Below are 19,345 nucleotides of genomic sequence, written 5' to 3'. Positions count from 1 at the left end.
TCAGTCTTTTGACCCACACTTGGCCTGTTTTCCTTCCCACTCTCCCTCTCCACCACACATTCCTCTGCATGCCCCCTTCAACTCAATACACTCTCAATCCCCAGCATTCATCTTCAGTCTGCCTCCTGCCCGGTCCCAATCACCCTCTCTATTGCCACCACAGCCCCAGCCCTGGCACATCCACATTCCCCTTGCCTGGCTCACACAGGGCAATTAAGGAGTCACCATCTGTCCTGAACTGAGCCCTACTGGAAACAACAGGAGATGGTATCAGTCTTTGCTGGACAAAGCATCACTTCCATCAACTGAAGCCAGAGGCCAGCCCTAGCATGGACAGGAATAGGAGATAGCAGGCATTTTTGCAAAGGGTAGCCCCTCAGAGTACATCAACACTGCAATAGGAGACCTGTGACATAGCCACAACTGGCCCAGGTCAGCTGACTCAGGTTCTCATGGCTGGGGCTACAGGGCTAAAAATTGCCATGTACACATATGGGCTCATCCCAGAGCCTGAGCTCTGAGACCCAGTGGGAGGTGTGGGACTCAGCCCAGACTCCAGCCTGAGCATCTACCCGGCCATTTTTAGTCCTGGAGCCCAAGCTCTGCAAGCCCAAGTCAACTGACCTGGGCTCAGAGTCATGGTGCTGCTGTTTTTTATTGCAGTGTAGTCATACCCTCAGTTACACTATTGCCTTTGATGGGTTTTATACCTGTAAATGTCGGCAGCAGATGGCCATCATCACTGCTGTAACTAACAGCTGCCCTTCAGATCTACTCCATTTTCCTGCTGCCATTTTCAGAATATCACAAGTATGCAAGAATCATTTCAAATATATGAAGACAACAGTCAATGTAAAGCTCTTTTGTTTAATACATTGCCCATAGTTAAGATCTTTCTAAATACTACGCAGTTTGTACCTCAAAGGAAACCTGCTATAGATTATGGATACTATTAAAGCTTTGGATTTTCTTAATATAAAAGTATTTCAGTTTTGACAGAACACTTTCAGAAAGGTGTCCACACTAATCTGTATATATTTTATGAAGTTAAATTCATTCAGCATGTTACTAAAACACTTTCAAAGCAAAACTGAAAACACAACAAAGTCTTCTGGAAGTCAAGACTACCTCAAATATTAACTTGGCAGCATAGTGCTATTTTTTTTTTAAAACACTGTTTACCAAAAATGGCAAAACAATGTTTTTATCCTTCAGACAGTTTGCTTTAATTGGTTTCTCATTTATTAAGTACTGCACTTTGTGTAATCAAGGAAGGTTTACTATTGGACCAGACTTGTATAATTGTATACTTGTAAATACACTTGTTTTGACAATGTATTTCAGAAGTTTTATAATTGTTTTAATTAGTGTCAACAGGACTTCAGAAGCTTAAGGTGGGAACCAAGACAGTAGGTGGCCTATTCCCCTAAGCCTCAAGATACATGCAAAGATTTGTATCATTACAGAAAAAGGAGCAAGTGTGATTCTGGAAAACCATGATCAAATGGTACACGTCCTCAGAGACAAAATCCAGGTTTGATTAATAACCCCATGCAACAAGTGTAACAGAATGGCTTGTTCAAAAGACCAGAATAGAGTCAATCATCGTCTTAGGTGTGATCATACACAAACAGATGCTATTAGAAACCATCTCAGTAGAAAAAAATCCTTATGGTGCTTACAAAAATGTATGCAATGGCTGTATCTGCTGGCCTTGATGAATACAAGAGTGAGTAAAGTTGGGTGTGCATGTTTTCTGAGTGAATACTATTTCTGACCTCATTGGCGGTGGTGAATTGTTTGACAAAACTATTTTTTACCAGAAGTCTATCTAAGATTAAGGATCAAGCTAAGGAGTGAATGAGAATACAGTATGAACCCAAAGGAATTTTAAAGGACCCCACATTCTTTGTAGGACCTTGTATTGAAGAAGAAAATATCATGAAAAGAAACTACTGCAATGAAATAAGACAATACAGGTTAAGGTACTTTTTTTTTTTATGAAGTCTACACAACGAATGCCAGACATAGCAATGCAATTGTATCTGGTTTATTTATATATATTTATATATATCTATATATTGATATATAGATATATAGTTTTTACTTGTACCAAAGTAAAACTATGTTATATCACAAAATGCCTAATTCTACCATTTATTTATTGCTCAACAAGGATGGCACAAAACACACTTGTAGCATAACTCTTGCCATGCTTATCTACTATACTGAATAAACAGCCAAACACTGCATAACACACACAAAGCAGCTGTTAATTCTGAATTGGAACCAGTCTGATCATTCACTCAGATTCTTATAAAAATATTGGAATCATATAGATTTAAGCATTATAAAGGAGGAATATATTATTTAGAACATTTAAATAGTGCATATTGACATTTTGCATGTGGTATATATAAAACACAAACATTCATGTACAACACCATACAGTACACATTAGTTTCGATGTTTGGATACACCTGCGTTTGCAGACTGAAGAAAAGTAACTGGAAGTGTACATTGCACAACGGAGTTGCATAAAACTGAGAAATGGTCTCAAGGTTAGTTTAACCTCACAATTCTCTAGGGTCCACTAAAAATCATCTTGCTGTATAAAAAGGCAAACCACCAATGCACAACTAGTTTAGTGCTTTCTTCCAAATTCCAAAGTTACATGCCAATAATCATGGTAAAAAAAAAAAACAAAAACCAAAAAACCCCTCTATTTTATAGCACACCGATGACCTGGTGCACTAGAAATCCCATTCTGAACCTACTCCGTATGTTTACATGACAGAACAAGTAATCTAGTAACTTTGTGAAAAAAAATTCATTTTTGGTCTTTTATTAAGCAGTGTGAATAATATTGGTGTTGGCATTAGTCAGTCATAAAAACATGCAGTGAGAGTAGGTGCATGCAAAACATGGCCACAAACTGATGCACACTGAAAAATTCAAAAAGCACCAGTTAAAATTAACACTTAGTTTTTACCAGATCAAAACGTGTTGTTGATGGCGGTTGTATTGTATAGCATAAGCAAGCTAAATAATCATTCAACACAGTGGATGTGATAATCAAAACATTGTTTTAGTATCAATTCTGAAGCTGAATCATGCAAGGCCCATGTACTATTTGCTTACATCACAAGGGTTAATCCATTTATTTTTGTTCCCCAGCTGCATAATGCATTGTGATATACAGCAGTAATTTTTCCCCCCTATGACTGACACTGTCCATTCTCAGGTGCATTTTAACTACAGTGACTTTAGCCCTTCATAAACTTGTTTCAGATATAGCAAAATTATGTAATTGACCTAAACCAGCTCTTATCTGCTGGAGCTGTAAATGTCTGAGCACCATCAGATTTCCCATAAACTGAAATGTTTATTTTGTTTCTCAAATTTTCTGAAGGGTGAGATGCAGTATCCAATTCAGACCAAACACTATGTGACCACTATTTGATAAACAATAACTGATAAAATAAACAACAGTAACATAAGTCCTGTAGGCAGCATGTGATATAACTGTTCAGTTTTTCCAAGTTTTAAAAGTACACTAAGCAAGGTCACTTTCTGGTTTGTCCACTGTCATCCTTATTGATGAGGAAATGTGACCTCTAAGTAGCAAAATCCATTGATCATAATACATATTACCGGGTGACAGATGTAATTTAGAATACCAGAAATCAAACAAAGGTGTTCCACAGCAGTTCTTTGAAAGGAATTTCTGTTCACTTTTGGTATTCCAGGAAGTCGTGTGTGGAATCTTTTGTCATGTTTTCCATAATAAAAGGCAACAAGAATAGTTCAGTGTAGCATTAAGATATAGATATATACCTTAATTTCTTCAGTAATGCAAACAATTGGTAATAACAAAAAGTTGATAACAAAAAGTTGACTCTCCAAAGTTCTTGAATGCTTAAAGGACAAAATTCTATAGTCTTTCTGAAACAAGATGCATCTGTAATATAAAACGCTGAAGGAAACTATGTGTTTGCTAAAGTTGGATAGAGCAGTCTCTTAATTTAGAACATTTTATTTGCTCTCTAGACATGACCTACTTACCCTTCAAACATTTTATAGTGGCACCATAATAAAGTGCACAAACTGGGTTCTTTCAACAGTGCATGACAAAATGAACACAAGCACCTGATAAGTACTATGGTAATATGAGGAAACATGATGTTATTCAGTGTTTTTAAGGAACAATCTATATTGATTTTGAAAAATCTTGTTTGCTGATAAGGACTTCTAAAAGCCTAAGCTTGGCCTTAATTTTCTTGTACTCCCTGTACTCATCAAACATTGGAGCCCGATCTTCTTTCTGTACATTCCTGTAAAGAGAAGAAAATATTTAAATTCCAAGAAAAACCTGTACATCTCAGAATGTCAAATATCACACACTGAGGTAGTATGATTCTGGGTGATCTCTTTGGCATGCAACCTGTTGACAACAGACATACTGCAACTGCCCCAGGGCTAAGGGGTTAAAAGCTGGTAGAATAACTGACTAAAATACTTGGGAGAGAGAAAAATCTGAAGAGATTAATTCAGCATAATCACCAGCAGTACATTTACAAAATGTCTCCAGCTTGTCTGGAAAATTTTTCCATAGATGAATTTTTTTTTAAATCATAGTGGGAATAAATAACTTCATGGATAGCTACAAATTATAATCCAATTCCGAGGTAAGAAAAAATAATAAAAAGATCTAAAACTATAATTAAATATTTAAAAAAAGGTTATTTGCCGTTTACTATAGACCTGATCATTCACTCACTGAAGTCAATGTCTGTTTTGCCGCTGACTTTAACGAGCACACAATGAAGCTCTACTAATTGAATTTGTATCTACAGCTGCCAGTGAGTTGATAGCTGGCCAAAAGGTAAATAAATCTTAGTTAAGCAAGATACATTATGTTCTGTTCATATGTGGGTGTGGATTCACTATTACCCTGAGAAAACAGCTACTGTTTTAAATTAATTTACGCACAGTAGCAAGTTATGCCAAATTTGCAACAACAGACACCTAAGCATGAGGACTGTGAGGGACTCTGGAATATATATTTTTTAAAAAGGTACAAAAATATGCCCCCTGTCTTGTTTATGAAGCAATTACCCTCTGTTCAGAATGATTTACTGGAACACTAGAGAAGTAGATATTTCTTAGTAGAAAAGTTTCACTAGATAAAAACAGAGGGATTATCCTGTTTTTATAAAATGAGATAAACTGTTCTTTGGATTTCCAGTCACACTTTACAAGGGGGAGGGAAGACTGAAGAGTGCATCGCCTTCACTATTAAAATGCACAGAAGAATCTGGATTATTTTATTACCTCGTCCACGGGTGGCCAACCTTTGGCTCCAAAGCCACGTGCGGCTCTTCAGAGGTTAATATGCAGCTCCTTGTACAGGCACTGACTCCAGGGCTGGAGCTACAGGCATCAACTTTCCAATGTGCCAGGGCGTGTTCACTGTTCAGTCCCTGGCTCTGCCACAGGCCCTGCCCCCACTGCACCCCTTCCTGCCCCCTCCCCTTAGCCTGCGTGCCTTTGCTCCTCTCCCCCCCAGCTTTCTGCATGCCATGAAACAGCTGATCAGGAGGTGCAGGAAGGGAAGGAGAGGCGCCGACTGGTGCTCTTTTATCGTGTACATTGGTAAATTCTGGCTCCCTCTCAGCCTGGCCACCCCTGACCTAGTCCTACATTAAAATGAGTGTTCCTCATGAGACTATGCATAATGAAAGGGTACACATAACTGGATTGTTGATGCAAAACAGATTAGATTCCATTTGCTAGATTCTTGTTTAATATGAAAGGAGTGCTGAAACATTTTGATGATGGATACTGTACTGAAGTGCATGAAGACTGGTCATATTTAAGTGGACATTAAGATGACACTGCTACAAAAATTAGTGCCTCAGTTTCCCAAACAGAGTAAACTTAAAATGTATGATTGATAAATAAGCAATAGTAAAAAAATGAAGCACCAGCCTAATATTCATTGTTCTGTTAAACTGACCTCCCATTCTGTTGATAAAACCCCTCTTCAAATTCTCGTAAAGTTTTGCGTAACTTCTTTTTTTCAGCTCTGGCCTTCCAAAGTTGCTCTAATAATTCAGGCCTAAAAATTAAGAAAGAAGAAAAAGACATTGGCCAAGTAATAAGAAGGAAACCCTCATCTGCCCTCTTAAAAACAAAATGAAGAAACTAGGTGGATTGATATTACATTGATTTTGCTCAGAAGTAGTTTGGTATCCAGGATACGTTTGATGGGGGCGGGGAAGACCAACATAGGCTAATCATTAATAAAAGATACAATTCTTCAGTCATCAACCCAAAATCATTTGAAACAACAGCTAAGTGTTTAATTCTCTTAGTAAGAACAGCAGACGGTCCCAACTGGACACTCAGATGAACTCCTTTTCATCTGAATCACTCAACACACACATTTGCTGAGAGATACAGAAAGACAATTGCTTATATTAAGAAACTCCACATTTGGTGTTATAGTCTTAAGTACATTCAGTGTAACTCTCACAATAGTACAGCACTAATCACGTTCTATTCATACGCACATAGAAGCTGCTCGGATACTTGATAGTCGGAGGTCCCGAGTCAGCTTTTCTTGACTGTCTTCAAGATCAGACTCCGAATTTTCAGCTGGGCTGGAAATAGACTGTGTTTCGACAGCAGTTTTTAAGATATCATTAAATTCTGATGACAAACTATCAACATCCTCCTCTTCTTCCTGCATTGTGATAAAGCAGAAGTTTACAACAAAGATTTAAAACATTTCTCTTGAATATGCAAGGAGGAACTGAAATATTTGATAAGTGTTTTACTTACCTTAATTTCTTCAAAGAAGTGGGCAGTTTCCCCTTCTATAATGGGCTGTAACATTTGACTCCGCCTCTTAGTTGATGGTGACCCCTGCAATATTCCACATTTGCTTTTTGTTATATACAAATGGATGCTGAGTATACTAAGCTCTTACACAAAGAAATGTCAATTAATTTTGTTCAATTCCATTTTTGCACATTACTGGAATTTTCACGTTTTTGTTACAACACTAACAAAACAAGATCAGTAAATCCTAAAAACAGATGTCCTGTAAAGAACCATTCCAAGCAGATAACTGAATTGCAATGGACGTTACAGGTTTAAGTCACAAGTAACTCTTTTACAAAGATCAATGCTTACTAATAAAATACAGTCTGTGCCCACCACTACATTATTTAAAATAAAGTAAAAACCAGATCATGTCTCTCATACAACTCACATAACATTCAAATATTTTCCTTCTGAATTTCCATTTACACTTTCACTCTTGCTACACATACAAAATCCAGAGTCAGTTAGGGAAACACACTATATCAGGCTGGATCCTCAGCCTTTGGAAAGATTACTCTGCACCAGCTAAGTGGCAGAAAGGAACCTTACGCCAGCCCTAAAAAGAAGGCTGATGAGGATTCCCCCAGTACAGACGACTCCTGAGCTTGCTAAAAGCCAGCACAGCCGGCTTTTCACCTGCCATTTCCAGCACCCTGGTGCAGATGGCACACTGAGGCTAGGTACAGTGCTCCAGGAAGAGGCAGGAATGCAATATGGCGGTCCCCAAGGGTTGGGAATGTGTAAAGGTGACTTAGAGTCACCTCACACTTTCAACAGCGCTAACACAAGGACTGTGCTCTATAGTTTCTAAAAGGGAAACTCCAGCATGGAGCACTTTTATTCATGAGATGTTTTCTCAAAATAGTTAATTTGCAAACGTTTGTCAGGTGACAGTCTGGTTAACACATGAAGAAATATTTGCTTTACTTACAAGGATGGGAGTAATGCTTGCTCTAGTCAACATTTGTTTCACAAGTCTGTATCTGTCATACAGAGGTTTAACAATATGCCTTTCTTCTCTAGTAACCTAAAGAAAGAGAAAGAAATATGTAACAGAGTAGCACACTTCACATGAACAGCCATCAGCTCTGACATCCTGCTCAATTAGGCATTTGTAAAATAATGTGGTTTATTTTTAACCTAACATAACACTTAGAGAAACACACACAACTGATGGGAAGAATTCCCAACGGACAAGGCAGCTCACATAGAAATGTAGTTTCTCACTGCAAAGAGCCTGGGAAAGAGAGAAAGGGACCAAGACTGGAGCAGTGACTAGTGATAACAGCAGAGGCAGGCTGAGGATGAATTCTGACAATTCTCTAGAAATGATAAGCAAAGTAAGAGAAAGATGCTATTGTGGTAGAATATCTGGTTTTACTGCAGATTCTCAGTCACTATTCTGACAACATAAAGAAGCCAGAAAGCTGGTATAAATGGCTAGCTAAGGATTCCCTCAGTGTGGGGAAATCTCTGAGTGATATAGGGCCAGCATAGCTAAACTTCTACGCTATTCCCTTCCTGGCCTATAGCATAAGCACAGTGATAATCCCCAGCTGGGAAACTGGCCCCTTGAAGGTAGAGGATAATAGCAATTTGAAATGGGCTTGGTTGGACAACTGGTGATATCAATCAGGGACACATCTAGGAAGGCTTGTTAAAGGCAATTGGATTGGAAGAAGATCCATCAGAGACACATTTAGAGTAATTAACTATGATTAAGTGGAGAGAAAAATACTGCTGCTGAAATCATCTAGCAGGAAAATGCAATAAATATAGAATTTTAGATCTAAGTCTTTCCAAGGTTATAAACAGAGTATACAAGCCCTCTTGTATTGTATCCTCAAGAACAGACATTCAAAACTAGTACATTTTACAGTTTTCTTCTTGTGTTTCATTTTGGACATTTACTGTATCTTAAAGAACTTGGGAGTGGTTTAGAGCATATCTGTATCACTGTTTCATCAGCTCATACTACACCTCTTCCAAAATGCCAGCACCAAAACAAATAGAGAATGTTCATAGAATATCAGGGTTGGAAGGGACTTCAAGGAGGTCATCTAGTCCAACCTCCTGCTCAAAGCAGGACCAATCCCAACTGGTCCCCTCAAGGACTGAACTCAACACTGGGTTTGGCAGGCCAATGATCAACCCCCTCCCCCCGGCCCCAAAATACATGGAGATATACCTATCTGCCTGCCTTCAACATTAGCATTTTGTTTTAGAAAAAAAGCCCTACATAATAAGTAAATGTGATCACGTTAATTTTAAAACTATGTATAACTCCGCGAGAAGCAATGGTAACATGGAAATTTATTAGCACAATTGATAGATGATATCATTTCTTGGTAAATAACTGTGTTAACAGTCGGTGTCCTCACTGCATACCAGTTATTGCTGCCTAGGTGTATTTTAGAGTAGTTTTGAGGAAGTTAAGAAAAGATTACCGGCCGTCCATGTTGACTTTCATAGTACAGAAGACTTTTTTGGAGAGATGTTTTCTCTTCTGCCAAATGGTCTTTTGTCATTTTCTGTTAGACAAGAATAATTCACATCGATGTCAAACATGCAAGTACCTCTTTTGAATAGCTTCTCTACATTAGGCAACTTGGTAAATAATAGGCATCTTAGCAAATCAGAAAATTTAGTTATATACCATATATTCTGTCCTTATCTAAAGAAAGGGAAACAACATACACTTGAATATTTGGCAAAACAAAATAATGTGCTGCAATGATACCTTTTTGTAAGCCTAATACATTAGTGGCTTAGAAGTGGACATTCCTGAGAAGTATTACAACCATCTCCTTTCCACCGCAAGTACAAACGAGAATATAGTTAGAAGACAGTGAAGTTCTGAATAAAAACATGGCTTTACTCAGAGGCATCCTCAAAATTAAATGACATCTGAAACAAATCTTATCTTCTTGCCAGACAGATCAGCTCATCTACTGAAAAAATTACATCTCAGCTGATGGATGTTTATTGCTCTTTTGGACAGTATTTGAAGCTGTTGTTTCTAAGAAATGCCAATTTACACCTACTTTTATGTCTTCTGGCAAGCATCTTTCAACTCGTTTCTCCTTCAGTCTTTTCAAAATGAGTTCAAGAGTAGCCTCCTTGGTAGGCTTCTTCTCTTTCTGCATAACCCGGGGCTCATCTTCATTTTCCTCATCTTCATGCTCCAGAGAAGAGCCAAAGCTTTTTGGAAGAGTGTTACTTCGTGGACGTGTTTGAGGTATGAATTCTCCATCTGAGCATTTGTGCTTTTCATCTGATTAAGAAAATTGCCCCATCCCAAAGAACAAAGATTTCAAAAACTATTTAGAACTAAACAGACAGATGACAAAAGAATGGATGGATAATAAATTTTATTTATACAAACCACTTTCAATTAGCCCTTCCTGAAGTCCCACAGACAAGTGTAAACTACTCCTGGTTTTGGAGAACAAATCAGGAGGATCCAGAAGTTAAATGATTTCTACTACCCCCAGGGTTGTTCTTGAATGTGTAAATTATTTCAGTTTTAGTGTGAGGCAATTTATCTTTGTCTGAAAACAAAATTTGTGCAGCATTCCATACCTTTTATTTGTTTTCTCAGTTTGGTAAGCTCTGTCATCCACTTTAAAACCTTTGGATTGGCTGCAATATCACTGTAGGAGGGCTGGAAAAAAAAATACACAAGCTACATTTGCACAGGAGCAAAGAAAACCACAGCAAGTTTGTTCTTTAAAGCTTATTGTGTGAAATCTTTACAAACATTTGACATTTTTACACTAGCTAAAGCATTCTAATTAAGTTGTTCTTGTTCCTCTCCTTCTCCACACCCACATTATCTCATCTGACAGCTCCAACTAACCTGCATGCAGGTCAGTGCCGGTCCTCCTTCGGTCTCAGCACTAGCAGCATGCTGCCTACTACCAATGTTTTCCAGTCTGAAGCAGGAAAAGAGGGGCATGGCTACAGGTAACATCAGGAGAACAGAGTGGAGAAGATAGGTGAGTTCCAGTAGGAGAAAGCCCCTGCAGGGACTCACTGAAGGATATGGTCCCGAATTAACTTCTTTCCATCTGCCAGAAGCCCACCCTCCCATCATAGCCCCCCCTAAATAGCCCCTACATAAAGGCTGGGCACATATGGCCAGAATGTTACCCTTAGTCATGTTGGAGTCATACCTCACTCCACAAGGAAACATTAATTTTTAGTGGAACTGCTTGCAGAATAGGTTAACTTTCAACTTAAGTAAGGGTGACAGACTCTGGCCTTGAAAAATTAAAAAAAAAAAACAAACATGAGATGAAAAAAAAATCTAACATTGTTAGGATGTTAACTTGCAGACTACTAACTTACTTTACTATTTTTGTCCTTTTCAAATTGTTCCTCAAATTGTCTTATCTTTTTCTGCAACTTCTTGACCAGCTGATAGGGTGTCCTGTCTTCCCTTCTGTCATCTTTTGAACTAAAGGATGCTCTTCGTGTTCTGAATTAAAAATGAAAAAAAAAAGTCAAAAGTTTTGTATGTTTTAAAGACTGTAGCACAGCAGTTCCCAGACTGTGGGTTGTGACCCCAGGTGGGGTCACTCCATCAGCAGATGGGGTCACAGTAATTTTGAGTGTGCAGGGGACACCATTTTCAAAATGGTGTCCTCCACACAGCATGACTTCACATGCACAATACATGTGTGGTCATATCGCATGAAGGATGCTATTTTGCAATACAAAATGGTGCCCTCCATCTAGCACGACCTCACACATCATACCTGATGTCATGCTGTCTGAAGAATGCCATTTTATAAAGCAAAATGGTGTCCTCTTTGCAGTGTGACCTTGTTCATACAGTGCATGCAAGGTCACGCTGCATGGAGACACCATTTTTATCTGGTGTCTTCCATGCTGTCTCGGGTCACAGGAAGCAATACATATGAAAGTAGGGTCATACAGGGAACATGTTTGGAAACTGCTGGTGTAACAATGCAAGCAACTGTATATTTACATGCATTTCACAGGTCACATGGAATTCTGCAAAAGGTACTGATCTGTTTTTATGACTAAGCAGAATGAAGAGGAAAATGTTCTGATCTATTAACTTCTTTTCTCTGACATTACATTTCCACGAATCATCACTGGAAAGTTGTACTCTGCTCAGATGAAAACACAGGCAGCTGGAAGAGTTGCCAGTCAAGTGTGGAGTCACATAAAAGAGTATCAGAGGGGTAGTTGTGTTAGTCTGGATCTGTAAAAGCAGCAAAGAATCCTGTGGCACCTTATAGGCTAGCAGACGTTTTGGAGCATGAGCTTTCGTGGGTGAATACCTACTTCGTCAAATACAGCTCTCACATATAAGAGTCACCCCTTCCTCTTGCCACAAGATGATTTCAGCTAAAAAGCTGTGAACTATGACATCTAAAAACTATTATACTATTACAAAACCCACTTCTACAAGGAAAACCATCATCTTCCCTTTAAACACAAATATAAGGATCCGGCTGGTGAAAATGGTACCTCTAAATAAATAGGCAAGACATTTCATTTATTCACAGACAGCATGTCCATCAATCCTCCCTACAGAAACAAATTAATAGTAAAACCACAAACAGGGAAATAAAAGAATACAGAAAAACAATTCTTATTCCTAGCGAGTTCAAGAGATTTTCCCTTGACCAAAAAGTTGTTTCAATGCACACTTACTTCTGTCAGGTTGGTGTCTGCTACAAGTGTTATTATTTCAGATTGCCGGAGTGCCCAAAACGTACTAAATTCTTTATTAACACAGAGGAAGACATCCCTGCGTCAAAGAGCGTATGTTCTGAAAACAGTTCCTTTGATGGATTTTGTAGCAGAGGCCCCTGCAGTACTACTCCTGGCTTGTCCATCGCATCAGTGATTCAGAGACTGATTGAAACTCAGATTAGAATTTTTTGTATGACCAACTGTACAGAGAAACATCATTAATTCAGAACAATTCAGGAGCATGCACATGTTTAAAAGAACAACCCCAGTCTAACAATACCTGGAGATAGGGATTCTCTTATCTTGATGCCTTGGATAGTGATAAGACATTGAGATAAGAGAATCCCTACCCTCAAATACTGTAACATTAGGGTTGTTCCTTTAAGCACACACCCCTCTGAACTGTTCTGAATTAATACAAAAATAACGATTCTGTAGTATGGTGACCCACTCTTCCAAAGCAGAGATGATCACTCTTCTGATGCCTAACTGAACTCCTAGATGAGAGATGATCTGACTGGATTAAAAAGCTTTCTTTCTTCATATTATCAACAAGCCCATTCATCTCAAATCCTAGATTATTCTTTTGAGTTATTTATTCTCTGAAGTTTTCCTTAATCAAGCTGCTAGTTAAATAGGGAAAATAGGTATTTCCCTTTTAGACTCAGTGATAGCACTAATATAAATAGCCTTTTGGTGAAAAACACATAGCTGCTGAAAATAAGCTATAAAATAATATACCAGTAATGATTTTACCAATTAAAACAGCTTTTACGTTTCACAAGGCTATGAAGATACGTGTCCACCAAATATATAAACCCTACAATCCCTAGGGTTTATTAATGATAGATTTGAAGATGGCATCCTCAGGCTGAATTTCCTTGTGCATTTGTTCAACTTCTTGGGATCCAACACGGCAGAACCTCTTCCACACTTCAAGACCAAGAATCAGTAGTTACAGAATTTCCACTAATGCACCTGTCTGTAGTATACATAGCTAGCAATGTTTGGGATACCTGGTCCTCAAAGAGCTCACATGCTTGATTAGTGTTTTGAAGGGTATATGCAGAATAAGAGTATAGATCTTATGATCTGATATGCACTTTTCTGAAATTGTACTCATCAGTTTGCACTATGGTATAGGTCTTTAACAAACTTTTAATTTTTTCTTGACTTCAGTGAGGGAATGGGAAGAGAAAACTTTTCATGTCAAAACATTTAAAGCTGAATGAAGAGTCAGAGTCCTATTTGGTCTTTCCTGTTCCCAAATTCTCCAGTCCTGGGACAACTATTTTCAACACACATTCCAGCACTTTTTAAAAAGTGCTTTTCAGAGTAATAGTATTCAGAAAAGGACACTGAATAATTGGCTCTCTTTGAGGGTCATGTTCCCCTAAGCAGATTATTACCATATAGAGAATTCGCAACTCCTTGAGTTGAAACTCAATCATTCTTCACAGCAGAAAATACTAGGGGTTGAGATCCCTATAGCTGAAGATCTTAGGGATCCAGTGGAAGTAAGGACACCCATACAGAACCCGGGTGTCTTCACATTGTTGGCAGTCTCCCATCTCCCCAGTATCTACTTGACAGCATGACTCCTTCAGAAACTGTAGTGTTAAATGCTCCCCTAACCACTGCTACCTTCCAACAGTTCTTGGGAGCAAGGGCTTTTCCACAGCACAGATGCAGAACCTAAGCTGCTATTGCAGGCTTGGGCTGAACAAGCTTGTACCATTTTGCTTTTCATGGGGTGTGACGGGTATGCCGCATAAAGCAGCTGTCATACAGCTCTGTCCGCTTCCAACCTGTGAATCTAGCTAGACTCCAGAGAATGCCTCTGCTTCCACAGGGTTTTGGGCAAGTAAGGTTCCATGCACTAAAGCCGGCCTTCCTACCTTCCACACTTCCTTGCCCAGTTCACGTGCAGGTTTTGGTTCTCCTTGGCTCCAAAAAGTATAGAAGAGCAAGAGGCCCTTTGGCTTTCAATGGACAAAACAAAATTCTAACTCAACCACCTTTGCCTGCAATTTTTTCAACAATTTTCTTTGATAAATTCCCTTTTGAAAGTTTTGCTAGTACCAAAAAAATTCTTAACATACATAATTTCAAAAGAAAGCCCTAGGGAGCACCTTACACAAAGGAACCTGCCAAGACTAACATAGCTCTTCAGAAAGGTCTTTTCAGATTGTTCCACCAAGCTACCATATCAAGACCCTTGAAAAATAAAGGGTATAAAAGTTTGTGTTGCTGCTTCTTCAATACTTCAAGGATAAAAGTCTTCCGTCTTCATGCACATTTCATCCTCAAGGCTAAAAGTTCTTTGCTGATTGCATCCTTCTTCAAGGTTACAATAGTAGCACTCATTTTAGATAACTGTATACAATGCAACTTCTCCTTTGGAGTTTACAAAATATTTATTATCTCTTCAGATGCTAGCCCTCTGATGCTCTCCACTCTCAAAGACTAGATTAATAGAAAGTAGCACTTTTCCTAGACACTGGGGGAAAAAAAGTACTCTGGTGATTTCTTTAGTGAACTCAAGACATTTCTTTGCCTGCTTCTGGAGACAGGTAATACACATCTCTGTTCCCTCTAACACAGAGTTGAAAGATGCACTGCAATCAAGAAGATTTGGAAAAAAGTGTTATTCTTCACCCAAGATCCCAAACAAAGGAAATAGTATCTTCTTGTTAGATTCTAATAAGACTTTTCACTGTAGTCAGAAATCTTAAAAACTAAAATAAGCTTCACAAATATAGCAGTTTTAAACTGCCTTTACTGTCCATCATGGAGAGAGCTTGTGGCAAGAACAGGAAGGTGCAGGTCCAAGAGTCTTGACTGAAAACTTTTTCTAAACTGCTCTTCCATTTCAGCAGAACTGGAAGCAGCTTTATAGTGATTGGTTGGCCAAACTACTAGGGAACTCTTTCCACTTAAAACAGCATCTCTCACAACGACAAACTACATCTTTCAAAACCTCCTGTACTACAAGGCACATTAGAGCTAAACTACGCAGCAACAGACAGCACAGAGGAAAACTCCACTCACTATGATGCCACAAACCTCTCTGCCCTCCAGAGACTAGCCTAGGGCTGCTCTCCCAACAACTAGCCTGCTACAAGTTTCATCCAAACTGAACTCCTGTTCTTCCCCGAGTTACATGAAATAGCAGCTGGGAAGGAGGTGGAAAGCCTCAAAGTCAGATCTCTCTGTGGGGAAGTCCGAAGGAGATACAGTTGGGGAGCTGTTAACATTAAAACCAAGTTTAGGAACTACACAAGGCAGACACATCCCCAGCTGTGGGGATCCTACAGTGCACAGAAGCGTCAGCCTGCCCTGCCCCTACTCTAGAGGGGCTTCAAAGTGTGCACGAGGAAGTCCCTCTTTAGCAAGCTCTCCAGTTAGAGGAGAAGCCTATTCTACAGAGCTCCATAGCTCAGTCTTTGTAAGAACTGCAGGACAAGCACTTCTTCAAAAAGCAGTACCTGAGCACCTGATGCCTTCTTCTGTTTGGTCCCTTTCAAATAAAGCTCCCTGACCAACTAGTTATGGCATGAGGAGGCATGTATATAGCAGTTTTACAAAAGGGAGAATTATGTGATCATTTGAATGGTCACATAACCACACAGTACACTTGGACCTTCAATTAGTCAACCAAGTCTTGAAAAACACACGGATCTACAACAGAAAGCAGAGATACAACAACATTTATTTTCATGCTAACAGTTTTTTCCAAATTGCACTAATGTACACACCTAACAAAAGAAAGTGCTTTTGATGAGAAGTCTAATGTTTCTGGATCATGCAAGAAACGCTGGCTTTGTCCAAAATCCAAACTACGATGCGACAACACTGGATGACAGTCCTCCAAAGGATGACTATTCATTCTTCCAGCTTGTGGGGAAAGCTGGGCTTCTCCAGATTCACTGTCCTCCTGCCAAGATTTAAAGGCAGGAAATGGCTCTACAAAATATAAACAAGAACACAAAAATGGCACTAGTCTATTAAAAGAGTAATAAAACAACAGTGTCAAAAGGAAAAATAAATGTGTATCCAATGTTTAATCTTGAATGCTATAAACATGTGTCACACACAACGTGAATAAATATAGTGAAATACATTAGAAAGCTACAAATTCTGTCAGGTATTTCAAAGTATATCTAATGAGTATGCATGTGTTTTGCACAAATCAACAGCACATTCGTGCATTATTTTTAGACTTAAGCAACTTGGAGACTACGGGAAGTATGCATTTTCAGTAACAGTTGCAGCAAATTACAGAGCAGATGGATTTCCAGAGTACTTGACCAATTTATTTATATAGTTATTCTCCTGACATTTGAATAGTGCTAGGTAAAATGGACACTATCAATTAGGAGCAATGTTTGTTTACTTAAATCCATCTTTATAACGATGACAGTGGGGGGAAAATCAGTATTTGTGTAGGGACTACACAACTCGTGTCTTCTCCACATGTTGACCTGAAGTCACAGTTAAACACTACTCCTGAAGCTGTGCTGTGCTGGCAAAATTGTTTTTGTTGGTGAACAAACAAGGAGGTAAACAAAACGGAATTACAGTGTCAAGCTCCATTAGAAGCAAGGAAACTATTTGTTGGAAGAGACTGCTTTTAAGCAGGGGATTACAAAACAATAGCGAATCTTTAAAAGGTTTAAAGTTAGTTAAAATCTTAACAAGTCAGTTGATAGTGTCCTTTAAAATTCTGAAATATGTTTTATTGCCCAGCAGTTTGCTTACATTTCTAAGAAATAATTCATTTCTCTTTTCAAAAGGTCACAGAATCTGTATTTTCCAGTGAAAGTCTGGCATTTGAAAACTGAGTTCAAAGTGTGCAGAATGACAATAAACCCACAATGTAACACTAAAAATAACCCTTGTACCTGCTTCCCATTGAAAAAGAAATTCATAATTGTTTAAACAATTGACTTGTAAACATGAGTGTAAGACACAAAAAAGGAAGCTTTTTCACTTGAAGATAAGAAATGTCCCAAGACATAGGAACAGCAGGTGAAGGGCTAGTTAGAAAGCAAATCATAAACCATCAAAAAGGCAGATAACTGAACATATGGTTAACCATACTTACCCTCCCCTTCTCTCTGCAGATGCATTGTTTTGAAATCAATGAGGGGGAAAGTGATAGGGCATGACGCTAATAAAATGAAAAAGAACGGCAAAAATACTAAAGTGAACACACAGCACAGTCAGAACAAACCATACATAACATGTAAAGCAGGAAGATACAGTACCACGGGAAAGCATTCCCACTATTCAATTGCTCATTTTGGGCCAGGTCCTGAGCACTCTCAACTCCCAGTAACTTCAATGGCAGATAAGTGTTCTCAGCACTTGCCCAAAGAGGCCGTTAATCAAAACACTTTACAAAGTTTTAACGAAAGAAAATCATTTTTGACTGCAATTCAAATAAAAACCTACATTGCATCTCCACATTTTAACAAACACACATGTTCAAAATACAGCTTTTGTTCACAACTTGTAAGTAATGGAGATCAGTAACCCTTATACACACAGGATAAATGTGGAAAGCTGCTTCTTCCCCCTATTTAACCTCCAACGATAAGATTAAATGATTTGTGTCCCCGAGTTTGCTTTTTTCACTATTAGAAGAGCAAGCTTTTAATGCCATTTAGATGAGGCAAGAATCTGACTGGTCGCAAAACTTCTAAGATTCCGCCAACAAGATATTATAATGAAAATTAATCCCAACCTTGCAAACAGTCACACTAATGAAGACTTCTGCATTCACAGTGCCTGCACTCATTGGCTTAAACAGAATGCCAAAAAGGTCTGCACCAGCATGAATGCTTGGAAGATTGAGGTCCTAATGATAATTCTAAACAGGACTGGAGAACATCCAAATTTAAAATACTGCAGCAATAAAATAAAGCAAATTATCTTGAATACAATATCATCACGAGTTAACAACCCAAAAACATGTAGGGCAGACAATCCTCCTATCTTAAAATAATTTTACACAAAACTGATCATAAAATTAGCTGAAGAACTGGATATATGAAATCAAGATATATTCTATATGTAGAGAATTCATGAAAACAAAGAAAAATGAAAGCCACATAGGTCTTATAAGAATACATAATGAGATCAGATTAACACTGACAGCATACAATATAAAATAAATAAGCTACTGTGAATGAAAACGTGAATTACTGTCTTTAACTATGCACAGGCCAAAATGTTCAAACTTGGATGTGTAACTTTGAGCAAGGATTGAAAACTTGGCCTCAGGGTCCTCAGCATCCTGTGCATAGTTGTTCCTTTATCAAATGTTATGCCCTCTAAACAAAATTTTACTAGCACCAAAGAGCATAAACTGACAACTAATCTAAACACTTAAATAGAACAAACAGTTTCTTTTGGCTCAAAGCTAACCATTTTGCAAGGTATGGGAGGGAATGTGTGGATTCATGCAGGAAATTATTGTGGAGACCAATTATAGGCAATAATATGCATAGGTAAAATCAGCATCATCACATAAATGCCAAACTATAATAGCAATTTTCTCAAATGATTATCACTGTTTGATCTTCAGAGAATAACTTTATTTACTAACTGAGATGTGCTATATCTGCTTGATGTGTCACTAATTTATGTACACTTTAGGAATATTTCATTAAGATTTAAGTCTGGTCACAGGTCAACAAGGGAAGGAACAGTCTTCCCT

The 19,345-nt window shown here is 38.4% G+C and overlaps 1 protein-coding gene across 3 annotated transcripts in view; it reads right to left on the bottom strand.

The window, feature by feature from the left end:
* Positions 1 to 2,034: 2,034 nt before the first annotated feature.
* Positions 2,035 to 19,345, bottom strand: part of FAM13B (family with sequence similarity 13 member B) — an 81,022-nt gene continuing 63,711 nt past the window's right edge. For 2 of the 3 annotated variants that reach the window (XM_050962238.1, XM_050962239.1), the window contains exons 14-24: positions 17,729 to 17,794; positions 16,380 to 16,587; positions 11,242 to 11,371; positions 10,474 to 10,555; positions 9,936 to 10,165; positions 9,339 to 9,422; positions 7,823 to 7,918; positions 6,847 to 6,930; positions 6,576 to 6,748; positions 6,020 to 6,121; positions 2,035 to 4,334 (exon numbers count right to left, since the gene is read on the bottom strand). In XM_050962238.1, coding sequence (XP_050818195.1) covers positions 4,211 to 4,334; positions 6,020 to 6,121; positions 6,576 to 6,748; positions 6,847 to 6,930; positions 7,823 to 7,918; positions 9,339 to 9,422; positions 9,936 to 10,165; positions 10,474 to 10,555; positions 11,242 to 11,371; positions 16,380 to 16,587; positions 17,729 to 17,794 — 1,379 coding nt within the window. In that variant the 3' untranslated portion in view covers positions 2,035 to 4,210. The remainder of the gene's footprint in view (positions 4,335 to 6,019; positions 6,122 to 6,575; positions 6,749 to 6,846; positions 6,931 to 7,822; positions 7,919 to 9,338; positions 9,423 to 9,935; positions 10,166 to 10,473; positions 10,556 to 11,241; positions 11,372 to 16,379; positions 16,588 to 17,728; positions 17,795 to 19,345) is intronic. The other variant, XM_050962240.1, reaches the window with a different exon arrangement.

This window comes from Gopherus flavomarginatus, chromosome 7 (assembly GCF_025201925.1).
Source record: "Gopherus flavomarginatus isolate rGopFla2 chromosome 7, rGopFla2.mat.asm, whole genome shotgun sequence".
NCBI lineage: Eukaryota > Metazoa > Chordata > Testudines > Testudinidae > Gopherus > Gopherus flavomarginatus.
Note: the sequence above shows the minus strand (reverse complement) of the source record. Positions and strands in the feature narration are given on the sequence as shown.